Source organism: Haematobia irritans, chromosome 3 (genome assembly GCF_050003625.1).
Source record: "Haematobia irritans isolate KBUSLIRL chromosome 3, ASM5000362v1, whole genome shotgun sequence".
Taxonomy (NCBI): domain Eukaryota; kingdom Metazoa; phylum Arthropoda; class Insecta; order Diptera; family Muscidae; genus Haematobia; species Haematobia irritans.
In genome coordinates, this window is record NC_134399.1 from 219,312,608 (window position 1) to 219,334,243 (window position 21,636).

At 30.8% G+C, this 21,636-nt stretch overlaps 1 protein-coding gene and 1 long non-coding RNA gene across 2 annotated transcripts; both read right to left on the bottom strand.

Moving 5' to 3' along the window:
* Positions 1-1,234: 1,234 nt before the first annotated feature.
* On the bottom strand, positions 1,235-14,168 carry LOC142232219 (fatty acyl-CoA reductase wat-like). The gene is made up of 7 exons (XM_075302948.1): positions 14,011-14,168; positions 13,518-13,954; positions 9,018-9,213; positions 8,569-8,954; positions 8,436-8,506; positions 1,548-1,673; positions 1,235-1,483 (listed from the first exon to the last, which is right to left on the bottom strand). The coding sequence occupies exons 1-7, from the start codon at positions 14,063-14,065 to the stop codon at positions 1,252-1,254; spliced, it is 1,503 nt and encodes a 500-aa protein (XP_075159063.1). The 5' UTR covers positions 14,066-14,168; the 3' UTR covers positions 1,235-1,251.
* Positions 14,169-16,134: 1,966 nt separating this feature from the next.
* Positions 16,135-16,847, bottom strand: LOC142232215 (uncharacterized). Its single transcript, XR_012721060.1, has 3 exons — positions 16,695-16,847; positions 16,315-16,462; positions 16,135-16,252 (listed from the first exon to the last, which is right to left on the bottom strand). It is a non-coding gene; the product is annotated as an uncharacterized LOC142232215 (long non-coding RNA).
* Positions 16,848-21,636: the final 4,789 nt, after the last annotated feature.

Consider the following 21,636-nt stretch of genomic DNA (forward strand, 5'->3'; position numbering starts at 1 on the left):
GTGGTCAAACGTTTCATACAAGCGTTAGGATCCATTAAAAATTATAAAAAATTATAAAAATTATTTATTTAACAAAATATCACAGAATTTTGTAATTTACATCAAAAACAGTGAATTCGGATCACACCTAAAGAAGTGATGCAAATTCAGTGCAACGGCTGTTGAAATGGAGGACTTCCGTCCTATGACAAGCCCATGTTAAATTCATCGCTTCTGCGTCAATTATGCACCACTTCCGGATCCAAAAAGAACATTTTCATTACATTTTTGGCGACGCTTTTTTTGCTGGGAATATACTCGGACATTTCTACCTCGAGTTATAGTTTTGTTTTGTGAAAAATGTTCGTAAAACTAAAAATAATGGGATATCTCCATAAAAAAAATTTTAACTTTCATTTTTGTCTTCAGCAGATCAAACTACATAAGAAAAGTCACCTCTCATGAAATATACACGAAACAAAGATTATTTTGTAAACTAGTGTAATTGCTACAATTAACTTTTTAATCAAATTAAAAATAAAAAAAATAAAATTATTGAACATGTTTAAGCTTTCAAATAAAATATTAATTATCCCAATTATAATATAATTGAAATTAATGAGAAATATTGTCAAAATTTCAAAAAATGAGAAATATTGTCAAAATGTCAAAATTTTATTTGTATAGAAAATTTTGTCAACATTCTATTTCTATAGAAAAATTTACCAAAATTTTTTTTATATAGACAAATGTGTCAAAAAAGTATGAAACTAATAATTTTCGAAATTTTAATTTGATTTAAAGGATTTATACATTAAATTATTTAGTTTTACCTCCTTTTTAAATTGATATACATGTTGAATTATTATATATTTTTATTAAATTTAATTTTTAAAGTGTATCACCGAAGTTTGGGAACCCATTTTGTACATTTTACATTCTTAAATTTTTGGGGTTTTTTGAAAAAAGTCTAGACCAAGTAAAGGGTTTTTTCTTAAAATTTGAGGGAAGATTCAGAAATCGCCTGGCAACACTGGATTGAAAGTAAATGTTAATGATAATAACTTTTAATTTGTCTGTCAGTAACTTAGTTGGCTATTTTAATATAGAACAACAATATAATCAGAGAAGAATTGTAATTGTATAAAATTGTATTCAAGTATATGAACTATATTATTTAAAACAATTTTAGTTATTAAGTCAATATATTTTTCAGCTTTTGTTTACAATACTGACACTTAAAACATTTTCAAAATAAATTTACAACTCATTTTATTGTGCAAAAACTTGGGAAAATGAACTCTTTAATAAATATCGAACAATGTAAAATGCTCCATAAAATTGTATTACATAATGAAGTATATAAAATACTCGCATCCGCATATGTGCCCCCTGAGAAGGTATAGGATTCTCATTGAGTAAAAATTCCCTAACACCACTTGCACAATTCCGATAAAATTGAATCATATCACAATCGCTGTATCCGAGAAATTTGAATTTTGACCTGTAAAGATGTGTATTTAAAATATCTGGACATAAACGTTTAGGACTCGAAATAAGAAAATTACCTTTCAGTATCGTCCAAAAGATTTTCCAACGATTTGAAGTTTTCATTTTTGAAAGTCCACGTTTTGTTCATAAATGTATCAAGAATGCTGGTAGTTGATACTATTCGCCGATTTATACGCATTAAACTGTAATGAAAGAATAACAGAATTAGATTTAGATTGTGCAAACCAGCTGATATCTTTTTTTGTATTAAAGGTTGAAACTACACTGAAAAAAATATTTTCGTGATATTAAAGATTACGCAACCTAATTATACCCTTCACCACTACTGTGGTACAGGGTATAATAAGTTTGTGCATTTGTATGTAACGCCAAGAAGGAGTAATCATAGACCAAACTTTTTAGTATACGGATCGGCTTAGAATTAAATTCTGAGTCGATTTAGCGATATCCGTCTGTCTGTCTGTCCGTCTGTCTGTCTGTTGATGTATTTTTGTGTGCAAAGTACAGCTCGCAGTTTTAGTCCGATTGTCCTAAAATTTGGTATAGGGGTCTGTTTCGGCTCAAAGACGATCCCTATTGATTTTGTAAAAATTCGGTTCAGATTTAGATATAGCTGCCATATATATTTTTCACCGATCTGGTCATAATTGGCGTGTATATCAACCGATCTTCCTCAAATTCCGTACATCTGAATATTTTATGGGTCTCGAAAAACTTGCAAAATATCAGCCAAATCGGTTCAGATTTAGATATAGCTCCCATATATAGCTTTCGCCCGATTTACACTCATTTGCCCACAGAGGCCAATTTTTTGCTGCGATTTAGTTGAAATTTTGCATAGGGAGTAGAATTAGCATTGTAACTATGCGTGCCAAATTTGGTTGAAATCGGTTCAGATTTGGATATATATCCCATATATAGCTTTCGCCCGATTTACACTCATTTGCCCACAGAGGCCAATTTTTTGCTGCGATTTAGTTGAAATTTTGCATAGGGAGTAGAATTAGCATTGTAGCTATGCGTGCCAAATTCGGTTGACATCGATTCAGATTTAGATATAGCTCCCATATATATGTTTTTCTGATTTCGACAAAAATGGTCAAAATACCAACATTTTCCTTGTTAAATCGCCACTGCTTAGTCGAAAAGCTGTAAAAATGACTCTAATTTTCCTAAACTTCTAATACATACATATCGAGCGATAAATCATAAATAAACTTTTGCGAATTTTCCTTAAAATTGCTTCAGATTTAAATGTTTCCCATATTTATACCCTGCGCCACACTGTGGAACAGGGTAACATTGTGTTCCACCCTAGTGCATTAGCCGATTTAAATTTTGAGTCTATAGATTTTGTGGAAGTCTATCAAATTCTGTCCAGACCGAGTGATATTTAAATGTATGTATTTGGGACAAACCTTTATATATATCTCCCAACACATTTGACGGATGTGATATGGTATCGAAAACTTAGATCTACAAAGTGGTGCAGGGTATAATATAGTTGGCCCGACTTTAGACTTTCCTTACTTGTTTTTAGGATGCGAAATTTACAAACTATTATGGACAACTTTCTTTAAAATAATGGAATTTTAATTATAATAAAGTTTATAATCTTTGCTTCAAATTTTTATACCCATCACCACTACTGTGGTACAGAGTATAATAAGTTTGTGCATTTGTATGTAACGTCAAGAAGGAGTAATCATAGACCAACCTTTTAGTATACGGATCGGCTTACAATTAAATTCTGAGTCGATTTAGCGATGTCCGTCTGTCTGTCTGTCCGTCTGTCTGTTGATGTATTATTGTGTGCAAAGTACAGCTCGCAGTTTTAGTCCGATTGTCCTAAAATTTGGTATAGGGTCCTGTTTCGGCTCAAAGACGATCCCTATTGATTTTGGGAAAAATCGGTTCAGATTTAGATATAGCTGCCATATATATTTTTCACCGATCTGGTCATAATTGGCGTGTATATCAACCGATCTTCCTCAAATTCCGTACATCCGAATATTTTATTGGTCTCGAAAAACTGACAAAATATCAGCCAAATCGGTTCCGATTTAGATATAGCTCCCATATATAACTTTCGCCCGATTTACACTCATTTGCCCACAGAGGCCAATTTTTAACTCCGATTTAGTTGAAATTTTGCACAGGGAGTAGAATTAGCATTGTAACTATGCGTGCCAAATTTGGTTAAAATCAGTTCAGATTTAGATATAACTCCCATATATAGCTTTCGCCCGATTTACACTCATTTGCCCACAGAGGCCAATTTTTGACTCCGATTTAGTTCAAATTTTGCACAGGGAGTAGAATTGGCATTGTAACTATGCGTGCCAAATTTGGTTAAAATCAGTTCAGATTTGGATATATCTCCCATATATAGCTTTCGCCCGAAAACACAGTGAACGCACAAAAAAGAAAAATGTTTGTTAATTTTAGAAAATTTTGATTATGTTTAGAAAATTTTAACTAAACAGTATTACAAACGCTTACATCACGCCGATATCACAAAAATAAGTTATGTATTAAAGAATATTTATTATACATAATTATTTTTTTAATTGTTAAAGAAAATTTAGTAGTTTGAAGGAAAAATTTGGAGTGCAAAATCTTGTTCATTTAACTAACATACGCAAAAATAATTAGAGCAAAGAATCTTTCTTCAAACATAATAATTCCATGAACTAAAATAAAGTTAAATTGTCTTTAGTAAAATAGAGGGTCCACCTTTTTTTGAGTGTAAGAATTTATTCAAATGTTAAGAGTGTTTTTACTTTTTTCTTAACACATATGGTATAATTTCATTTATTACTCGACAACAAAATATGAAGTGACTTGCTTTTCGATATAGAGAAACCAAAATAAATTGTCTTTACGTTGGAATACGAAAGAAAGGGCATTATATTTAGCTCGGAATCAATACCAACATAGTTAATAGAAATTCAAAATTTTTGGGTTCAAACCTTACGGAGCCATTTGAAAGAGCAAATTTCATCCGATCCGGTTGAAATTTTGTACGTGAAGTTAGTACATTTCCTGCACTCAAAAAAAAGTGAACTCTCTATTTCACTAAAGCCAATTTAACATTCGTTTAGTTCATGGAATTATTATGTTTGGAGAAAGTTTCCTCTACTCTAATAAGTTTTTGTGTACGTTAGTTAAATTAACTAAACCCGAGGAAAAAAATATATACAAATGAAGGACAAAGATTAACTAAATTCGTGTCTCTAACAAAATAGTTCAATATTTCTTTAAATTTGTAAATTGTACTACAAATGCGTTCATCATGAACTTCGTATGTCACTAAAGACATTCTTGCAATTTTGAACTCCAATTTTTTCCTTCAAACTACAAAATTTTCTTTAACAAGTGGAAAAACTTAATTATGTCTAATAAATTTTCTTGAATTTGTCGAAAAATATTTACTTATTTTTATGACATCGGCGTGATGCCAGCGTTTGTTATACTGTTTAGTTAAAATTTTCTAAAAATATTTAAAATTTTCTAAAATTAACCGACACACTGTTTTTTCAGTGTGTAACAACCTCGCCATCGATTCTCATATTTGACCTCCGGAACCTCATGGAGGAGTAAACATCATCTGATCCGGTTGTAATTCGGTACGTGATGTTAGTATGTATATAAAGGGAGCCACTGTGGTGCAATGGTTAGCATGCCCGCCTTGCATACACAAGGTCGTGGGTTCGATTCTTGCTTCGACCGAACACCAAAAGTTTTTCACCGTTGGATTATCCTACCTCAGTAATGCTGGTGACATTTCTGAGGGTTACAAAGCTTCTCTAAGTGGTTTCACTGCAATGTGGAACGCCGTTCGAACTCGGCTATAAAAAGGAGGTCCCTTGTCATTGAGCTTAACATGTAATCGGGCAGCACTCAGTGATAAGAGAGAAGTTCACCAAGTGGTATCACAATGGACTGAATAGTCTAAGTGAGCCTGATACATCAGGCTGCCACCTAACCTAACCTAACCTAGTATGTATAAACCGACTCTGAAAATCTAACTTCATGGATGATAAATTTTCATCTGATCCGGTAATATTTCCCCATTGAAAATCTGCTAAAATCAATCACCCGAAATCTACCTTGAGAAGATTTCAAGCATACGAGTAGAAAACATTGAATCTCGAAACATCCTAGCAAAAAAAGCGTCACCAAAAAAGTAGTGAAAATGTTCTGTATCCGAAAGTAGTGCAAATTTGGCACAGAAAAAATGGATGTTCGTCAATTTAACAACCGTTGTACTGAATTTGCACGTGATTTAAAAAAATTTAGTGATATTTTGCCAAATAAATAATTTTTATAATTTTTTATGATTTTTAAATATTTTTTTTAAATTTTATATCCGCTTACAAAGACTACCGTAGTATTGTAATCACGGTTGCCACAGTTGGTAGAATTCATGGTACTTCATAAATTTTCTGTAGATAAATAAAAATAAATTTTTGACAAAATTTTCTATAGAAATAAAATATTGTCAAAATATTCCACAAAAATAAATTATGACAAAATATTCTATAAAAAAAAATTTAGACAAAATTGTCAATAAAAATAAAATTTTGACAAAATTTTCGATATAAATAAACTTTTGACGAAATTTTCTATACATATAAAATTTTAACATTTTCATCAGAAATACAATTTTTACAAAATTTTCTATAGAAATAAAATTTTGACAAAATTTTCTACCGAAATGAAGTTGTGACAAAATTTTCTACAGCTATAAAGTTTTGACAAAATTTTCTTCCAAAATAAAATTTTGAAAATTTTTGGTAAGATTTTTTCCAAATGTTGGTAGATTATTTTTGTCTTAAGTTTCGACCGGGACTACACGCAAAAAAATAATTCTTTCCTCCCAAACGAAATTTTAGACAAACAAAGTTCGTTTCTCATTTGCTTTTCGCTGTAAGGAAGTGTATTTGGAAGAAAAGTGTATACTTTTTGTGATAAACGTTTATTCTTTTCCAGGATGTAAAAACAATTTCATAAAGACAAACTCAAAAAAAACATTGTTTTCTTGCTAATTGGCATTTTCTCTCACATCCCCGAAATTTTTTAGTTCTTAACACCTTTTCCTGTAATACCAACAATGTAGAAGAAATTATACGATTTTATAAATTTTTAAAATTTTTTTACCTTTCGCCTGGACGGAGAATCGAACCGCGGACCATGCACTTTGTAAGCCAACACACTAACCACTGAGCTATGTACCTGTTGTGGTCATCAATAGATAAATATCCATATAAGTTATATTAATATAGCAAGCTTGCGGCGCCCACGAACCGAATAAACAAAGTTTATTTAACAGAAATAAACATTTAGTTTGGCACCGTGGAGCAGTGGTTGCTACGTCCGACTTGCATGCCTAGGGTCGTGGGTTCGATCCCCGCTTCGACCAAAGTTTTTTTTTGTTTTTTTTTTTTTACATATATACCAGATATGTTCGGAAGATTCCGAAAAAATGTTCAACATTACATTGTAGTATATTAAATTTGGAACTGTAAAATGTGTCTTATTAAAGACCTAAATTCAGAAAAGAACAGTGTTTGATATAAACGAAATGGTCTGTGTTGTTGTTTCAAAAATAACTTTTTTTATTTTTGAAACAACAACAAACGAATTTTTTTGGTGATAAAAGTTTAAAATTTTCGAAGCAATTCAAAAAACTCTAACAAAAGAAAAACGTTTTCGGTACACGTTTTCCAAACGTTTTTTCTTTGCGTGTATAATTGTTCCCATTATTTTAGTACGCGATCCTAGTATAGAATTTGGAATCAAATGCTTTTTTCGACTAAAACATTTTTGAAATTCAAGAAAATTGTGTTTTTGACCTGGCTTTTACAAAATCGAGATTTTCTACCCGTATGTACTTGTCTATTTTGCCAAATTTGTAAAAGAATATTAGCAGATAAGTTTCCCAGCAAAAAAAATGTGGAAGTTCTTCCAAAGGCACAACTTTAGAAGCACTTCCAAAAGATGTCCTTTATTTTAACTACACAGGAAGTTATTTTAATTCTATTGTTTATAACTAGCTTTTTTTCTTATTTTTAATTGGAAAATTAAATTTTTTTGTTTCAAGTTTAAAAACGGAGTAAGCTTTAATAAAATCGTACAAATTATTGAAATTTTGTCGAAAAAATTCTAAATCCATTCAAGAAAAAATTTTCAAAATATTTTAATTCAAACGTTTCGAACAAGAGTTAGAATGCATTAAAAATCATAAAAAATTATAAAAATTATTTATTTGTCAAAATATAACAAAATGGACATCCGTCCTATGACAAGCCCATGTTAAATTCATCCCTTCTGCGCCAATTTTGCACTACTTGCGAATCCAAAAAGAACGTTTTCACTACTTGTAAAAGTAATGAAAATGTTCTTTTTGGATCCGGAAGTGGTGCAAAATTGACGCAGAATTCAATGTTTTGGATGTAAATTAAAAAATTCTGTGATATTTTGTCAAATAAATAATTTTTATAATATTTTATAATTTTTAATGGATTCTAATGCTTGTCGGAAACGTTTGTACTCAAATATTTTCAAAAAATCACAATTTTTTTTAGCATTTTTGGATTTAGCATTTTTTTCGACATAATTTAAATGATTTGTACCATTTTATGAATTCTTACTCTGCTTTTAATCTATTTGAAACAAAAGAGTTAAAATTGCCCATTAAAAGTATGAAAAAACCAAGTTATAAAAAATTGAATTAAAAGAACTTCCTGGGGAGTTAAAATAAAGAACATCATTGGGAGTGCATCTTTTGGAAGTGCTTTTAAAGTTCTTTATTTTAACTATACAGGAAGTTCCTTTAGAAGAACTTGCAAATTTTTTTGCTTGGATGTCTAGAATGAGCTCTAAGGTTAAGAAGTTTGTAGATATAAGATACAGTTGGTTTTTGTTCTATCAATACTTACAATGTAGGTTTTCTTGCCAAATATAGTAAGGCATCGAGAAATATAGCCGGAATAATTTGCATTGTTATTAACTAAATAAAAAAAAAAAAATTTAATATTACCCCCATTAATATTTCTAATGCAAACAACATACCCTCCAATAATGCCATACAGGACAAGCCGTAATACTGCCCTCAGGAAGCCATATACATTTCTCAAATGGAATATCCTTTATCACCTGTTTGCCAATATTAACAATGTCATTAGTGGTTAAAAAACTTTTTGATGAATTACAGCAATTGAAGACATCTAAATCCTTTCTATCTTTCAGTTCGTCTGACAGATGCTTAGATGATGCAATCTTATAAGCGGAAACTAGTAGGGAATTTGAGCACATATCTACTGGTATAATATCCGGGACAACATTAGGGTCAGCATATTCTGTACGCATTATTCCAGTGCCGCATGCAACAAGCATTCCTATAGGGCCATTAATATTATCTATCCAACCTGGGAATGGTTCTTCATGCGAACTAACAACTATAAATCATTGGGATAAAAGTGACATATATTACATTACCGATGAGCTCCAAATTTTCTTACCAATGGAAGGACGAAATATTGAGCCGGGAAGTTTATGACGATAGTCATAGATTATATGTTCTGCAAGGCATTTGGTGAATGTATATGTGTTGGGATGATTTGTTGCAAATTTGGGAAATAATATATTCAACGTTTCTGCATCGAAAGTTTCAGCCATCTTGATGACATTGCGCCAATCTACATCGGGGAAATAAAACTGAAAAACAACTGTTTATTTTGTGGAAAAAATCTACTCAATTTTGCAACGTTGTGTTTATTTTCAAAATGATATGTAATACAAAATTTTGCATAATACGAACGTTTACAACATTTCCTATAGAAAAAAAAATTGACAAAATTTTCTATAGAATTTAAATTTTGACAAAATTTCTATAGAAATAAAAATTTGACAAAATTTTCTATAGAAATAAAATTTTGATAAAATTTTCTATAGAAATGAAATTTTGACAAAATTTTTATAAAAGTAAAATTTTGACAAAAATTTTTATAAAAGTAAAATTTTGACAAAATTTCTTGTAGAAATAAAATTTATACGAAATTTTCAATAGAAATGAAATTTTGACAAAATGTTCAATAGAAATAAAATTTTGACAAAATTTTCTATAAAAATACAATTTTTAATGAAATGATTAGTCAAGCTCGAGGTCTTTATGTTTTTATTTATTTATTTATTTGTCGATATTTCGCCTTAATATGTAAGGCATTTTCAAGACAACCTATCAAAATAACATAAAACAAATACGTAATAAGCCAAGCATGTTTACATTCTTTTACATTGAATTCTCTTTTTTCACTTACATTAACAATAGTACAAAAAACACAAACAAAACTTAAAGTTTATTTATCAACCTGTTCGGTCTCCGTTTGTTTTGTCACTGACGTCTTCTATGCGTTATTGGACTTTGTTCATTCGTTGAACCAACAAGCGATAGTTGCTTGCACATCCCTCTATGTCTGCTTTGTGGTTCATACGTTTTGTTGTTGTTGTGTTGATGATGTGTAATGTTTCTAATGTAAGTCTCTTATTGTAATTTATCTCGTTATCTATCACTCTCACTCCTTCTAAGTCTGGCTCATGCTTTTCTCTTGCACAGTGTTCTGCTAATGCCGTTTTTTGGTTTGTATTTCTGTTTCTTAATTTTATATCTGATTTGTGTCCTGCTAATCTAGATTTTAGTTTGTTCTTTGTGGTTCCAATATAAATTTTTGGACATTGTGTTAGGCCATCGCCGTTGCATTCTATTTTGTAAATTACATTTGATTTGTCCAGTTTGCCAACTTTTGATTTGGTGTTCGTAAATAGAGATTGAAGTGTATTTGAAGTCTTGTGGGCAATTTTATATTTTGATTTATCTATACATTCTGAATTTTCAAATCTTTCCGAAAGTTTAGGTACGTAAATGACCGATTTGTAAATTCGTGGTTCTTTGTCTTTTGGAAATATCTGTATTCTTCTCTTTAGTAGTTGATTTATTGTATTTTGTGGGAAGCTGTTGTCTTGTAATATTCTGATTATTTTCTGTTTGTTTTGTTTATGGAACCGTTTATCGCTCGTGTTTATGACCCTTTCGATGAAGTTATGTGCAGTATTTATGATAATTCGTTTCGGATGTTTGGAATAATAATTCAGTAATCTTCCCGAAGATGTAGGTTTCTGGTACCAGTCAATTAGTATGTTATTCTTGTTTTTAATAAATAAATTAATAAAATACAATTTTGACAAAATTTTCCATAGAAATCAAGGCATATTAAAGAGGTAAAGTCATGCAATCAGGTGACTAATATCGATATTCATATTGTCAAATGCTTTGTTTACGTTTAGTAGGTTTGTTTACATTCTTTGTGTACATAAATATTACAATACAACAACACTACACAAACAAAAAATGTCAACTTACCAACTCAACTAGTGACCTGCCATTTTAGTTTGACTTTCTAAATATCATGGGGTGTACACACGTTTGCTTGTGACTTTACCTTTAATTAATATGCCTTTCATAGAAATATACTTTTGACAAAATTTCCTATAGAAATAAAATTTGGACAAAATTGTCTATAGAAATGAACTTTTTCTTTCATTGTGTTTTGTTATTGTTGGTTTTTTTTCCTTTAATCATTGTTGTTGTTTTTTGATTTCAGCTTAAAACCATGCAAGTGTAGCTTAACCAACAGAGGAAAAGAATGTTTGTAAAATTAATTTGGACAAAGCCCTATAGACTGCAAGATGGTTGGATGGATGCACGTTTCGGAATTACCACATTCCTCATCAGCATCCTCTACTTGCAGCAAAACTATCAACCAATTATCAGAATAAATTCAGGCAGTTCACTAAACCCAAAAGTAAGCCACACTTGAACCTTCCGAAAAAAAGGTTTTACATGATAGCCGGCTAATGCCGAAATAAATTCGTACAAAAATATCTCTTTTCCTTTGCCACCGTCAAATCATCGATTTGAGTGCAGTTGGCTGGGTTTATTTTGAGCGTGCTTCCTCTTTTTTTCATTCGTTTTGTTTTGTTATTGTTGGTTTTTTCCTTTAATTATACTTGCTTTTTTGATTTCAGCTTAAAACCATGCATTGACTAAACTAAAAGTGCAGCTTAACCAACAGAGGGAAAGTGTGCCTTCCAAATTTATTTGGGCAAAGCCCTATTGACAGCAAGACCATTGGATGGACAGCTGTTTCGGAATTACCACATTACTCATCAGCATCCTCTTGCAAAACTATCAACCAATTATCAGAATAAATTGGGGTAATTTACTATTTAAACCCAATGTAAATTACACTCGAACCTCCCTAAAAAAAAGGCTTTTCGATAGTCGGAAAGGAAAAGTGGATATATGTATGTATAAAATTTATTTTAGGCAAAGCCTACTATCGAAAACCGAGTCGAGTGTAATTTACATTGGGTTTAGTAAATTACCCGAATTTATTCTGATAATTGGTTGATAGTTTTGCTGCAAGAAGAGGAATGTGGTAATTCCGAAAAGGCTGTCCATCCAACCATCTTGCAGTTAAAGGGCTTTGCCCAACTAAAGTTGACAAATATACTTTTCCTATGTTGGTTAAGCTACTCTTGTAAGTTAGTCAAGGTTTTAAGCTGAGATCAAAACAACAAATAAGAAATAAAATTTTAACAAAATGTTCTATAGAAATAAAAATTTTACAAATTTTTCTATAGAAATAAAAGTTTACAAAATTTTCTATAGAAATAAAATTTTGACAAAATTTTCTACAGAAATACAATTTTGACAAAATTTTCGATAAAAATAAATTTTACAAATTTTTCGATAGAAATAAAATGAGATAAAATATTGAAAAAATGTTCCATAGATACAAATTTATCTATAGAAGTAAAATTTTGAAAAAATTTCTATAGGAATAGGAATAAAATTTTTACAAAAATTTCTTTAGAAATAAAATTTTGGCAAAATTTTCGATAGAAGTGAAATTTTGACAAATTATTTTATAGAAATGAAATTTTTACAAATTATTTTATAGAAACAAACTTTTGACAAATTATTTTATAGAAATGCAATGTTGAAAAATTTTACTATAGAAATAAAATTTTGAAAAAATATTTTCTATAGAAAAAAAATTTAAAAAAAAATTTTCTATACACCCAGAAAAAAGGGGCTCTAATGCCAACTGAACTTTATTTTAGTTCATGAAGATTAGTTGATTTTTGTTAAATTTTGCACAATATGAGTAAATGCTCCTTATTTGAATAATTTTTTGATAACTTTAATGACGTGAACTAAAAATAAGAAAAAAAGTTGTATACAAATATAGTGCACAATTTTACTAAAAAATAAATTAGTTCATATTTTCCTAAAATGGCAGAAGTTTGCTTAAATTGAGTTCATAAGTCTCTCAAATGAGTAAATTTTACTAAAATTGTAGCTGTCTCGAACTTCGTACAGCGCTAAAGACATTTTAAAAAATTTTAAATCCAATTTTTTCTTCCAACATATGCAATTTTCTTAAACAACAGAAAAAAATTAATTATTTTTAAAAAATTTTCTTCAATTTGACAAAAAAGTATTAACTTATTTGTAACATGTTGCAATTAGAAAACTATTTTAGTTAAAATTTTCTAAAATAAACCTACATTTTCTTCCATGGTGGGGTCACTTTTTTTGGGTGTAGAAACAAAAATTTGCCAAATTTTCTATAGAAATAAATTTTTGATAAAATGTTTCCTTAGAAATGAATTTTTGATAAAATTTTTCCTTAAAAATAAAATTTTTACAAAATTTTCTATAGATGTAAAATGTTTACAAAATTTTCTATAGAAGTAAAATTTTGACAAAATTTTCTATAGATATAAAATGTTTACAAAATTTTCTGTAGAAATAAAAATTTGAGAACATTTTTCGACAGAAATAAAATTTTGACTAAATTTTCTATAGAAATAGAAATTTGCCAAAAATTTCTATAGAAATAAAATTTTGACAAAATTTTCTCAACATTTTGGTACAGATGTATTGTCGAACTTACCATTTCGTCAACAATGTCCTTTTGCGGGTGAGCATATGTTGTTGAAACATGCATAAATGCCTGCAGTTGGGTTAAGTCCTGGGCAATTTTTACCAATTCGTGTGTGCCACGGGTGTTCAGTAATATTGAGGTTTTGAACTTTTCGTCAAATCGAACAGTAGCCGCTACATGGAAAATGACCGCAACATTTTGAATCTTTTTCAAATCGCATGATGAAATGCCCAATCCTATTTCTTGACAATCGCCACTTATGGCATATATTTTTTCCAAGGACTGTGGCTGCTCCGCTCGAACACGACGAAATAAGGGTAATGCCAAGATTTCATTCAAACGTTCATTGCAGTCTTTTTTATGTTTGGCACGTATGAGAACGTAAACTTTTCCGATATGCGGTAATGATCTTAAAATTTTCTCAATAAGAACTTTGCCTATAAAACCTGTAAAAAACTCAAACTCTCTAAAAATGAACGATTTAAAGACCAGTAGAAAATACCTGTTCCTCCGGTTATAAAAATATCCTTATCTTTATAAAACTGACTTATAGACATATTGTTGTCGAAAAGATGAAGACAAAAATGAACTGAAATATTTTAGATTGTTCCCTTAATGTTATTGGACAGCGTTAATGGCACTACTAATCGCAATCTCATTAATTGGTGGTCGGTCTATCGTTATCGTTAGCTAATTTTGGTCATGAATATTGCTTCTACTTTTAGAATTTTAAATTGATTTGAAAACATATAAATTAAGTCTAGTGCTTGGAGGCTCGGACTATATAATATCGTACACCAACCCTACTAAGAATTTGAATTTTAAATAGGAAAAATAGAAGATGCGCATGATACGAGTGTTGTGCGACAAGTACTTTTTTACCTACTTTTAATAGGCCTATACAGTGCTCCGTTCGTAGTTTTTTGGCTCTTGTCCTCAATTTTGAACGCTTCTGTCCCCAAAAAAATCCCCACTAAAATTTGGACAATTTTGATGAAAAAAATAAATAAAAAGGCTCTTTAGAAAATCAGTAATACACAAAAAATAATACATTTATTTTATGAATAGTGTTCACAAAAATTTTCCAAACACGGAATTCATAAATTATATGAAAAAATTCATAAAAAAATAATGTTTTGATTGACAATGAATGTATACATAATATGAATAGCATTTTTAATATTATACATAAAGAACATCTATTTTTCGACATTGCAAAATATGTACTTTTACATAATGTATACTACAAAGGTCATACAATACATGTAACTTTTCTTTTAGATTTTCCCCCTGATTCTTAATGCTTGCATAATTGGTCAAAATGTATGAAGCCATTTATTAAAAACCGCATTAAAGTCCAGCAAGTATAGAACATAATTTTATAGTATTTTCTATTACTTATAAACATGAGCACCATCGCTTCCAGTAAATCATGTTTTAGTTCGTCAACTTTTTACAGCAATACGAGTGCGGTTCGGAAACTTCTTAGCCTATCAATGAAAGAGAATAGTTAGTTTTTTAAAAATATTTTTATTTTTCAACATAATCTCCTGAATCTTCAATACACTTAGTCCAACGCTTTTCTAGCAATTCTATCCCTTGATTAAAATAGTTTTCCTCAAGGTCTTCACAATAGTGGTTTAACAGGTTGGCTGATAAGTCCCGGGTCTAACAAAGAAAAACACATTTTTTTTGTCAAAATTCGTATTTATTATTCAACATAGTTCCCTCCAAGAGCGACACAGCGATTATAACGACCTTCCAATTTTTTAATACCATTTTGGTAGTACTGCTTCGGTTTTGCCTCAAAATAGGCCTCAGTTTCGGCGATAACCTCTTCATTGCAGCCAAATTTTTTCCTTGCGAGCATCCTTTTGAGGTCTGAGAACAAGAAAAAATCGCTGGGGGCCAGATCTGGAGAATACGGTGGGTGGGGAAGCAATTCGAAGCCCAATTCATGAATTTTTGCCATCGTTCTCAATGACTTGTGGCACGGTGCGTTGTCTTGGTGGAACAACACTATTTTCTTCTTCATAGGGGGCCGTTTTGCCGCGATTTCGACCTTCAAACGCTCCAATAACGCCATATAATAGTCACAGTTGATAGTTTTTCCCTTCTCAAGATAATCGATAAAAATTATTTCATGTGCATCCCAAAAAACAGAGACCATTACTTTGCCAGCGGACTTTTGTGTCTTTCCACGCTTCGGAGACGGTTCACCGGTCGCTGTCCACTCATTTTTTTGATTGATATTGTACTCCGTCTTAATATTCATTTATAAGTCTTTACATGTAATGTTTTTTTTTTATTTATTTTTATTATATAATATTTTGTATTATACAATATGAAAAAAACTTAGAGAAAAATTTTGTAATTTTTGGTTTTGTTCATGTCCATAAATTCTATTATAAATTATATGTTACGTTATATGTAAGTTAAATTAATATTTTTTGTGTTTTTGTTTTTAAATATATATTTATATGTTTTAAAACTATATGAAAAAAATTTAAGAAAATTTATTTGTTTGAAATCTATATAATATCTAATATAATAAAATTAAGTAAAGTTATATATGTTAAATTATCGAATACATATATTTAATTATAAATTGCAGAAAATATGCAGAAATGAAGCTCAATTTTTTTGCCGCCTTTCCGTACGCTCCTTTGCGTGTACAACATATTGTTGCAAAACCATATTAATACGATTGTCGTCAACATTTTGAAATTTAGGATGAGTAACATCTGAAATTTTGTTTAATTAAAAAATGTCTGGAATAAATATAAAAATATATCTTTCAAAATACTAATAAAGCAGAAGTTTTTCATCGACTGTTTTTCTTTTGTTCCACGCCAGGAATATTCCTTGGTCAAGTCATCCACTAAAATTTTTTTAAACGCTTGTCTCACAAACGTTTTAAATTCTTCTCCTCCCACTTTCATTAAAATTCGCTTCTGCAAGAAAAGAACATTATAAGTATATATTTGAATATCAAACAAATTTTAATCTAAGGACATTGTCACACTATACAAAATTTTGGCCAAATAGTTTTCTTGAAACATTTTCGAATTAACGAATTAAGAAAGTTTTCGATATATACCTAGTATGTAACCAAAATGTCTCACAAATGTCTTTTGGCGTGACACTTGGTCAAATATTTGCGAAATGTGACCTACTGTAACTTACCAGCTCGGCATTCAAATCAGGGTTAGTCTGTAACTCAACGTCGAATTCTTTTAAGGCTGTTGAGGTTGAAAATGGCACTCCGATAATACAACCGATATTGTAACTCAAAAAAATTAATTAATTTGCGTTGGTCTTATAGTGTGAAAATATTTTATTCAAATGAAAAATATGTATTTTATTTCTCAAACATAAAAATTGACAATCTATAATGTACTGCGTTGATTCAAATTCAAATTTAGCACAGTGGACGTTTCTTACATTCTTTTTACAACAAAATCAAACAACAAACAATCATTTTTTAATTACAAGTGTGCTTGTTTGATGAGTGTTAGCCCTTTCTCTGTTGTTGTCGCATATGTTAATCATTAAAGAGTTCTGTGGGTGATTGTTTGACGATCGCTTTTTCAAACTAACTGGGAAAGAAAAAACAATCATATGTATGACTTTTTAATAATTCTTTTAGGCATCGTGCATATGAAAATCAGCAAATTGAAACAAAAATGATTAAGAATATATCATTTAATGAGACTCATCACGCAATCATTAATGATTAAGAAATTATTCTCCAAAATGAGTAATAAAAATCAGAACATCATATTTTGGCATAACAAAAGAGTTAATAATTACTCATGGTTATAATTAATCCATAACTGAACATCAGACAGAGTCATAAAATAATCATTCCAATGATCAATCATCCTAACACTCGCAGAATGTTTGGAGGGCTATTGAATATAAGGCATTTGTTGTTGAAATGTGTTTGTAGATGGTTGACAGAGGAAATAATTGAAATATTCTGAATTTTCAACAAATTGTTTTGTTGCGAAAATAGTTGACTGCTATCGATATGAAAACAAAAACAAAAATACAAGACTGGTTACGCGCACATCGCTGAGAACATGTACGAAAGCTAAAAGAAGTATGCGAAGAATACCGTTAGAACAAAATGAGTATGCGCACATGCACGTGTATGATAGCAAGCAAAGAGCTCATTCATCAGAGAATACAGAAAAGCATTTATAAATGTTTGTGAAAAATTTATATTTTTTAAATTTGGTAGTTTCTTAAATGTGTTTGTTGTATGAGATAATTAATAAAACCATATTAATATCGGGATTAGAGTTATTACAATTGTAATTAACTAGAATATATATCACTGGGCAAAAAGTTGTCAAAATGCTTGCTAGACCCTGGACTATTCAAATTTAAAATCGTCATACATTTACAAAACTGAGTATAGGATTTTCGACACAAAAATGTTACATGTTCCCCGTCCAAAAGTATAATTTTGGTCATATTCCTTCTCTGTGTGTACTTAACAAAATATCTCCAAAATCGTTCCGGCAATTTTGCAATTTAGGTGCAATAATTCTGTCAATTTCAATTTAAGTTTTTGTCAATACACCAATAAATTTGTTACAGGGCATTGATAGACTCCAACAAACCACATACAAATTTTTTCGTTCAAATTCAAAAATATTTGTTGAGGATTAAACGTAACGTTCAACGACAAATATTTTGTACTGTTGGATGCTCAACAAATTACTTACAAATTATGTTATTGAGAACACAAATTATTTGTTGCCTTCTGATGATAACGATTGCTAACAACTTTTTTGTAATAATGGTTATTAAAAGTACAAATTAATTTGTTGCAGGAAAATTAACAAATTTTGTTATTGGTTTTCCAACAAAAGTTATTGGTTCTCAAATTTATTTTTATCTGTGTACAATTTCTGTTGTTGTTGCTGTTTTTGGACGTCCACTACGTGGTTCATCTTCAATGCTTGTACGACCACGTTTAAATTCAGCAACCCAATTTTTTACTGTTGCATATGAAGGAGCACTTTCACCTAACACATTAACCATATTATTATGAATTTCTTGTCCCGATAAACCTTTTTTATGTAAATATTTAATGACAGCACGCATTTCTAATTTTTCCATTGTAAAAAAATTGCGGATGCGTCTTTTTTGAACACCTGAAATTTTGTACATGGTGTTAGTATATGGTCTCTAACAACCATGCAAAAATTGGTCCACATCGGTCCGTAATTATATATAGCCCCCATATAAACCGATCCCCCGATTTGGCTTGCCGAGCCTCTAAGAGAGGCAAATTTCATCCGATCCGGCTGAAATTTGGTACATGGTGTTGGTATATGGTCTCTAACAACTATGCAAAAATTAGTCCACATAGCCTCCATATAAACCAATCCCCCGTTTTGGCTTGCGGAGCCTCTAAGGGAAGCAACTTTCATCCGATCCGGCTGAAATTTGCTACATGGTGTTAGTAAAGGGTGATTCTTTTGAGGTTAGGATTTTCATGCATTAGTATTTGACAGATCACGTGGGATTTCAGACATGGTGTCAAAGAGAAAGATGCTCAGTATGCTTTGACATTTCATCATGAATAGACTTACGATCTGCCACAACGTCGAATTTTCAGTGAATGGGCCCTAGAAAAGTTGGCAGAAAATCCGCTTTTTTATCGACAAATTTTGTTCAGCGATGAGGCTCATTTCTGGTTGAATGGCTACGTAAATAAGCAAAATTGCCGCATTTGGAGTGAAGAGCAACCAGAAGCCGTTCAAGAACTGCCCATGCATCCCGAAAAATGCACTGTTTGGTGTGGTTTGTACGCTGGTGGAATCATTGGACCGTATTTTTTCAAAGATGCTGTTGGACGCAACGTTACGGTGAATGGCGATCGCTATCGTTCGATGCTAACAAACTTTTTGTTGCCAAAAATGGAAGAACTGAACTTGGTTGACGTGTGGTTTCAACAAGATGGCGCTACATGCCACACAGCTCGCGATTCTATGGCCATTTTGAGGGAAAACTTCGGAGAACAATTCATCTCAAGAAATGGACCGGTAAGTTGGCCACCAAGATCATGCGATTTGACGCCTTTAGACTATTTTTTGTGGGGCTACGTCAAGTCTAAAGTCTACAGAAATAAGCCAGCAACTATTCCAGCTTTGGAAGACAACATTTCCGAAGAAAATCGGGCTATTCCGGCCGAAATGCTCGAAAAAGTTGCCCAAAATTGGACTTTCCGAATGGACCACCTAAGACGCAGCCGCGGTCAACATTTAAATGAAATTATCTTCAAAAAGTAAATGTCATGGACCAATCTAACGTTTCAAATAAAGAACCGATGAGATTTTGCAAATTTTATGCGTTTTTTTTTTTTTTAAAAGTTATCAAGCTCTTAACAAATCACCCTTTATATGGTCTCTAATGACCATGCAAAAATTAGTCCACATCGGTCAATAATTATATATAGCCCCCATATAAACCGATCACCAGATTTGGCCTCCGGAGCCTCTTGGAAGACCAAAATTCATCTGATACGGTTGAAATTTGGTACGTGGTGTTAATATATGGCCTCAAACACCAATTCAAAAATTGGTCGAAATCGGTCCATAATTATATATAGCCCCCATATAAACCGATCCCCAGATTTGACCTCCGGAGCCCCTTGGAAGAGCAAAAACCATCCGATTCGGTTGAAATTTGGTACGTGATGTTAATATATGATATTTATCAACCATGCCAAAAGTGGTCCATATCAGTCCATAATCATATATAGCCCCCATATAAACCGATCCCGAGATTTGATTTTGGGGCCACTTGGAGGAGCAAATTTCATCCGAGTCAGTTGAAATTTGGTACGTTATGCTAGTATATGGCCGTTAACAACCATGCCTAACTACACTGAAAAAACAGTGAACCCACCAGGAAAGATAACTTTTGATTAATTTTAGAAAATTTGGAACTTTTTTAGAAAATTTTAACTAAACGGTATTACAAGCGCTGGCATCACTCCGATATGGCAAAAATTAGTAAATATTTTTCGACAAATTCAAGAAAATTTATTAGACATAACTAAATTTTTTCAGTAGTTAAAGAAAATTTTGTAGTTTTAAGATAAATCTTGGAGTTCAAAATTGCAAGAATGTCTTTAGTGACATACGAAGTTCATGATGGACACATTTTTGGTAAAATTTACAAATTTAAAGAAATAATGAACTATTTTGTATGAAATACGAAATTAGGAAATCTTTGTGCTTTATTTGTGTATAACTTTTTCCCGTTTTTTAGTTCATTTAACTAACATACGCAAAAAATTATTTGACTAAAATAAACTTTTTCCAAACATAATGATTCTATGAACTAATATAAAGTTAATATGGCTTTAGTGAAATATAGAGTTCACTTTTTTTTGAGTGTAGGTCCATATCGGTCTATAGTTATATATAGCCCTCAGATAAATCGATCCCCAATCACACAAAAATTGGTCCATATGAAGTTCATAATTGTATATAGCCCACATATAAGCGACCCCCATATTTCAATTCTGACTCTCTACACCCAGAAAAAAGTGACCCCTTCTTTAAGTAAAAATTAACTCATTGTGAAGAAAGTTGAACTTCGTATAGCGCCAAAGACATTTTTATTTGTTTGAACGATGTGATTTTCGTAGAAATTAGGTAGAATGCATTCCATATATTAGTTAACATTTTCCTATATTTATGTACCTCTATACCACAAAATGAAAAAAGTTAACTGAATTGAATTCATATATGGAATAATTTTATTGAACTTTTTTCATTCATTTGGACAAATCTTACATATTTGTGGTAAACTTTTTACTTCAAAATTAGAACTGCTTACCTTCGTTTTTAAATACAGTTTTATTTATTTATATAGGCAGTTTTATTTTCTTAAATAAAAGACATGCTTTATTAATATATTAAATATATTTATTTAGAATCAACAGCATCGACTGGCCTTGAAATGTAAAAACACATTTTTTTCTTCTTCTAGTACCTTTTACTTTGAATAAGTTGCTGCCTAGCAATTTTGTCCACCTTTTACAATTTCAATACCTACAAATATAAACAAAAAAATCCTAAACCAATTTTTTCACAAAAGG

What these genes read in the sequence shown, in the direction of transcription:
- LOC142232219 (XM_075302948.1), bottom strand. Translation starts at nt 14,065, where the DNA reads ATGTCTATAAGTCAGTTTTATAAAGATAAGGATATTTTTATAACCGGA. An exon ending in AATATTTCGTCCTTCCATTG is followed by an intron (nt 8,955 to 9,017) that starts GTAAGAAAATTT and finishes AATGATTTATAG; the next exon opens with TTGTTAGTTCGCATGAAGAA. An exon ending in CTGTATGGCATTATTGGAGG is followed by an intron (nt 8,507 to 8,568) that starts GTATGTTGTTTG and finishes TTTTTTATTTAG; the next exon opens with TTAATAACAATGCAAATTAT.